The sequence below is a fragment of the Hyla sarda genome, chromosome 8 (assembly GCF_029499605.1).
Source record: "Hyla sarda isolate aHylSar1 chromosome 8, aHylSar1.hap1, whole genome shotgun sequence".
NCBI classification, from domain to species: Eukaryota; Metazoa; Chordata; class Amphibia; order Anura; family Hylidae; genus Hyla; species Hyla sarda.
Genome location: NC_079196.1, coordinates 156,390,639 through 156,397,342, shown reverse-complemented (window position 1 = coordinate 156,397,342; position 6,704 = coordinate 156,390,639). Strand labels below are relative to the sequence as shown.

At 41.2% G+C, this 6,704-nt stretch overlaps 1 protein-coding gene across 1 annotated transcript in view; it reads right to left on the bottom strand.

The window, feature by feature from the left end:
• Nucleotides 1–6,287: 6,287 nt before the first annotated feature.
• Nucleotides 6,288–6,704, bottom strand: part of RSL1D1 (ribosomal L1 domain containing 1) — a 20,074-nt gene continuing 19,657 nt past the window's right edge. The window contains exon 9 of the mRNA XM_056534834.1: nucleotides 6,288–6,704. This exon is cut by the window's right edge and continues 142 nt beyond it. Within this exon, the coding sequence (XP_056390809.1) occupies nucleotides 6,511–6,704 (194 nt within the window). The 3' untranslated portion in view covers nucleotides 6,288–6,510.

Here is a 6,704-nt window from a genome sequence, read left to right as displayed (position 1 = left end):
ATGCCCCCCGAGCAAAATTTGCTCTCAAAAAGTCAAATATCACTCCTTCTCTTCGGAGCATTGTAGTTCGCCCGTAATGCACTTCATGCCAACTTATGGGGTGCCTCCATACTCAGAAGAGATGGGGTAACAAATTTTGGGGGGTATTTTCTGCTATTAACCCTTGCAAAAATGCGAAATTTGGGGGGAAACACACATTTTAGTGAAATTTTTTTTTATTTTTTTTACATATGCAAAAGTCGTGAAACACCTGTGGGGTATAAAGGCTCACTTTATTCCTTGTTACGTTCCCCAAGGGGTCTAGTTTCCAAAATGGTATGCCATGTGGGTTATTTTTGCTGTTCTGGCACCATAGGGGCTTCCTAAATGCAACATGCCCCCCAAAAACTATTTCTGAAAAACTTACTCTCCAAAATCCCCTTGTCGCTCCTTCGCTTCTGAGCCCTCTACTGCGCCCGCCGAACACTTTACATAGACATATGAGGTATGTGCTTACTCGAGAGAAATTGGGCTACAAATATAAGTATACATTTTCTCCTTTTACCCCTTGTAAAAATTCAAAAATTGGGTTTACAAGAACATGCGAATGTAAAAAATAAAGATTGTGAATTTTCTCCTTCACTTTGCTGCTATTCCTATGAAACACCTAAAGGGTTAAAACACTTACTGATTGTCATTTTGAATACTTTGGGGGGTGCAGTTTTTATAATGGGGTCATTTGTGGGGTATTTCTAATGGGAAGACCCTTCAAATCCACTTCAAACCTGAACTGGTCTCTGAAAAAAAGCGAGGTTCAAAATTTTGTGAAAAATTGGAAAAGTGCTGCTGAACTTTGAAGCCCTCTGGTGTCTTCCAAAAGTAAAAACACATAAATTTTATGATGCAAACATAAAGTAGACATATTGGAAATGTGAATAAAATAAAAAAATATTTTGAATATCCATTTTCCTTACAAGCAGAGAGCTTCAAAGTTAGAAAAATTCAAAATTTTCAAATTTTTCATCAAATTTTGGGATTTTTCACCAAGAAAGGATGCAAGTTACCACAAAATTTTACCACTATGTTAAAGTAGAATATGTCACGAAAAAACAATCTCGGAATCAGAATGATAACTAAAAGCATTCCAGAGTTATTAATGTTTAAAGTGACAGTGGTCAGATGTGCAAAAAACGCTCTGGTCCTAAGGTGTAAAATGGCCTGGTCCTTAAGGGGTTAACCGCGCGGCTAAAGGTTTAATAGGGAACGGCACCGTGATCAGTGCCGCACGCTATTCGCGGCCGGGCCCGCCGTGATATGATGCGGGGTTACCGTGTAACCCCACGTTATATCACGGGAGCGGGACTAGGGGCGTAAGTTTACAGGTTAAGCTAATTTCTCCCCCTTTTATATCCAATACCCTCTATTTTATGTTCAGTCAATGAACATGAAATTGGGGGAGTTGGCTAAATGAAATCGGGGTATTGGACTTAAAAAGGGGGGGGGGGGGGGGAGTTTTAATTATTTGCTTATTATATCGCAATCACATATCAAAATCGCAATATTTGCCTCCATAATCGCAATCGCACATTTTCCCCATATCGTGCAGCCCTAGTATAAATCAAACTTGAATTTTAGTCTAATAGTTTCGTTTTAGTTTAATAGTTTAGGCATTTCCACATGCAGCGATATCAATAAAAAAATTTGTGGCAGGCTGTTGCAGGAAATCGAACATGGCAGCCACAGAAGCCTTTAGAACAGTGTTTCTCAAGCGCGGTCCTCAAGACCCCCCCCCCCCAACAGGTCATGTTCTCAGGAATTCCTTAGTCTTAACAGGTGATATAATTATGGTCAGTGAATCAGGAATCACCACAGTTATATCACCTGTGAAAGACTGAGGAAATCCAGAAAACATGACCTGTTGGGGGGGGGGGTCTTGAGGACCGCGCTTGAGAAACACTGCTTTAGAACTTCGATGACATCTGATCGTTATCGCCCTACTGCACTGAGTGCTGATAGAATTTATAATCCAACTCAGTCTGCGGACAGAATACGTAAGTCCCCTTTTTTGTCCCTTACTCAAAGAAGTGTTAAAACCTAATTTCTATTGCATACACTATAAATGAGCAAAAAAAAAAAAAAAAAGGAAATGTGCCCCATAACCTCTGAGGATGTCACGTATGTGACGAAACATGTTAGGGAGGGCTTTGTAAAGTGTTTTTAAACAGGTGTGTTTCACACAATGTATGCCTATAAAGCAACAATGAATAGTGATATTTAATAGTGGTACAGTGCTGGGTTTTTAAACTTTCCCTATTATGCTAATATTTATGGTGTACGCAATAAAAGTTATATTTTAACACAAAGTGGGACAAAAAGTGGATTTATGTACAGAGTTGGATTGTAAATATAACGTGGGTTATATCCACCACTCACTTTGGGTGTATTGTTTAACCCCTTAAGGAATGAGCCACTGTCACTTTATGCATTAAATAACTCTGGGATGCTTTTACAGATTATTCAGATTCCGAGATTGTTTTTTCGTGACATTCTACTTTAACACAGTGGTACATTTTCGTTGTTACTTGCATCCTTTATTGGTGAAAAATCACAAAACTTCATGAAAATTTAGCATTTTTCTAACTTTGAAACTCTGCTTGTAAGGAAAATGGCTATTCCAAATACATTTTATATTGATTCACATAAACAATATGTCTACTTTATATTTGCATCATTAAGTGGACAGGTTTTTACTTTTGGAAGACATCAGAGGGCTTCAAAGTTCAGCAGCAATTTTCCAATTTTTCACAAACCGAATTTTTAAGGGACCAGTTCAGTTTTGAAGTGGATTTGAGGGGTCTTCATATTAGAAATACCCCATTATAAAAACTGCAACCCCAAAGTATTCAAAATGACATTCAGAAAGTGTGTTAACCCTTTAGGCGTTTCACAGGAATAGCTGCAAGGTGAAGGAGAAAATTCAAAATCTTCATTTTTTACACTCGCATGTTCTTGTAGACCCAGTTTTTGAATTTTTACAAGAAGTAATAGGAGAAAAAGCCCCACAAAATTTGTAACCCAATTTGTCTCAAGAAAGGAAATACCTCATATGTGTATGTCAAGTGTCCGGCAGGCGCTGTAGAGGGCTCAGAAGGGAAGGAGCAACAATGGGATTTTGAAGAGTGAATTTTGCTGAAAAAGGTTTTTGGGTGTCATGTCGCATTTAGGAAGCCCCTATGGTGCCAGAACAGCAGAAAACCCCCACATGGCATACTATTTTGGAAGCTACACCCCTGAAGGCACGTAAAAAGGGGTCCAGTGAGCCTTACGATCCCACAGGTGTTTAACAACTTTTTTGGTCAAGTTGGATGTGTAAATGACAAAAAAAAAAAAAAAAATCACTAAAATGCAGTTTTCCCCCCCAAATTTTACAAGGGGTAATAGGATAAAATGCCCCCCAAAATGTGTAACCCCATTTCTTCTGAGTATGGAAATACCCCATGTGTGGACGTCAAATGCTCTGCTGGCGAACTACAATGCTTACAAGAGGAGGAGCGCCATTGAGATTTTGGAGAGAGAATTTGTTTGGAATAGAAGTTGGGGACCATGTGTGTTTACAAAGCTCCTCCGTGGACCCAGAACAGTGGAATTTAATAAGGGGTTACATTTTTCATTTTCACGGGTCACTGTTCCAAAAACCTGTCAGACACCTGTGGGGCGTAAATGCTCACTGTACCCCTTATTACATTACGTGAGGGGTGTAGTTTCCAAAATGGGATCGTGTGTGTGTGTGTGTGTGTGTGTGTGTGTGTGTCTGTGTGTGTGGTCCATTGTTCTGGCGCTATGGGGGCTTTGTAAACATATATGGCTTTCAATTCCGGACAAATTTTCTCTTCAAAAGCCCAATGGCGCTCCTTCTCTTCTGAGCATTGTAGTTCGCCCACTTTGCACTTTACATCCACATATGGGGTATTTATATACTCAGAAGAAATGAGGTTACAAATTTTGGGGGGGCTTTTTTTTCCCTATTTTCCCTTGCAAAAATAAAAAATTTAGGGTAACACCAGCTTTTAGTGAAATAAAAAAAAAAATAATTTACACTAACAGGCTGGTGTAGCCCCCAACTTTAACTTTTCATAAGGGGTAAAAGGAGAAAAAGCCCCCCAAAATTTGTAACAATTTCTCCCGTGTACGGAAATACCCCATATGTGGCCCTAAACTGTTTCCTTGAAATAACAAGCTCCGAAGAGAGAGAGAGCGCCATGCGCATTTGAGCACTAGATTAGGAATTGCATAGGGGTAGAGATAGGGGTATTGTATGCCAGTGATTCCTAAACAGGGTGCCTCCAGCTGTTGCTAAACTCCCAGCATACCTGGAACAGTCAGTGGCTGTCTGGAAATGCTGGAAGTTGTGGTTTTGCAACAGTAGGAGGCTCCGTTTTGGAAACACTGCCATACAATACGTTTTTATTTGGGGGGGGGGGGGGGGGGGGGAGACAGTGTAAGGGGGTGTATATGTAGTGTTTTACCCTTTATTATTTGTTGTGTAGTGTTTTTAGGGTACATTCGCACTGGCGGAGGTTTACGGTCAGTTTCCGCTACAGCGAAAAATTTGGCGCAGCTCAAACTTGAAGCACAAAACTTACTGTAAACCCGCCCGTGTGAATGTAACCTCCAGCTGTTTCAAAACTACAACTCCCAGCATGTACTGACAGAGCGTGCATGCTGGGAGTCGTACTTTAGCAACAGCTAGAGGCACACTGGTTGGAAAACCTTCAGTTAAGGTCTGTTACCTAACTCAGTATTTTCCAACCAGTGTCTCCAGCTGTTGCAAAACTACAACTCCCAGCAAGTACTGATTGCCGAAGGGCATGCTGGGAGATGTAGTTATCCAACAGCTGGAGGTACGAAACTACAACTCCCAGCATGCATACAGCTGTTTGGGCATGCTGGGATTTGCAGTTTTGCAACATCTGGAGGGCTACAGTTTAGAGACCACTGTATAGTGGTCTCAGACTGTAGCCCTCCATATGTTGCTGGGCTTCCCTAAGACCCAGGGAGCCACATCGCCGTCCTCTTCTTCAGCCGATGGGTAAGTGGACTTCGGCACCAGTTCCTGTCGGTTTTCTCCGTTCTGCCCCGCCTATTGTGGGTGTGCAGAACGGGGAAACCGAAAGTTAACCCCTCGCTTCTTGACGACCAATATCAGGGATAGGAGGGGTGGCACCCCCCCATGGCATTTGCGCAGGGTACCTGCTGATTGATATCAGCAGTTAGCCTAGTCTGGGGACAGAAATTCCCACGAACGTACAGGTACGCCCTGGGTCCTTAACAGGTTAAAGAACCTATCACCGATCAGCAGCAAATATATTGCCTCACTACAAACGCCAACCAACCATTCTAATCAGTGCTGATTGGCAATACTATAATGAAGAGCATATCGTACAGTACACAATAGCTAGTGAGGCAAGAGGTGTAAATACACACCATTCAGCTGCCTATAATGCATAATAATATATATATATATATATATATATATATATATATATATATATATATATATATATATATATATAAATAAGCCAGCTTAGGCACCTTCATAGGAGCTGTACATGCCGGTCATGAGCTCTCAATATGTCCAACAGTAAAGCAATACAGTAAATACAGTGGGATATATCCTCTGACAGCTGCCAAGACAGGAATGAGAGTCTCTGATATGAGTAATCTACTCGTGTTGATATGGACACCTATGTGCTGCCTAATGTTAAAATTCCAATCTGTCTTTCATATACTGGGGAAGTATTGGATGCTGTGTGATTGACCTCTGATTAGACCAGACCTTTTGAGGCAGCTCAGGCTAACAGAGCACCATCCTGTCCATGTGAGAGGTCTAACCGCTAGGACCCTTTGCGATCTCCTGTACAGGAACCTGTTTACCAGCCAACAGCATTTTCCATCCCACACCTTCCTGAAGGAGCACAAGTGAAGGCCGCTCAGCAAAACACTGGCAGCGGTGGGACATGGCCGCAGTCATTTTCCCCAGCGGCCGTCAATTGGTTGAACAGACCGTCAATTGCGCTCGTCCAGGAAGGTGGAGGTTGGAGAGAGCCAAGAATGGGTAAGTAGACAGGGCCCTTCCCTGCAATCAAACCTTCCCTGCAATCAAACACATCCTCCATGCTGTGGATAGATGAGTTGTTACCTAAACTACCCCTTTAACTCTGCCACACAGTATCAAAATATAGAAAAGAAAGGCATACAACAGGTCATTAATTAAAAAAATAAAATAAAATAAAAACTCGCTAATATTTGTTTTACCACTGTGGACATTTGGATACTGAGCTGATAATACATACTGAAGGCAAATGTTGTAGAGCTGTGCTTGGAAATAAGAAGCCAATTCCCATTTAATAACTCAATTTGATAGATAAAAAATTATGGACAAAAATACACAAACTCGTGGAAGCTATGCTCAACAGGATAGATCTGGAAATGTTTCATTGGGATGAACCTGGGCATTTTATATATCTAGCATTATACTGATTGGGGGGTCTTCATTTTCTTTTTCTGCTTCAGTTTTGGAGTTTGAGGGGCTTTTCTTGCAGATTTTGTGAGTTTTACTGCAGATTTGCCTGGTGTTTTTTTAGGAGTCTTTTTACGAATGCTGTGCTTAAGTGGAGTTTCCGGCTCCTCGCTCTTTTTTTCAGTTGGCACCTGTTTTTTGTGCT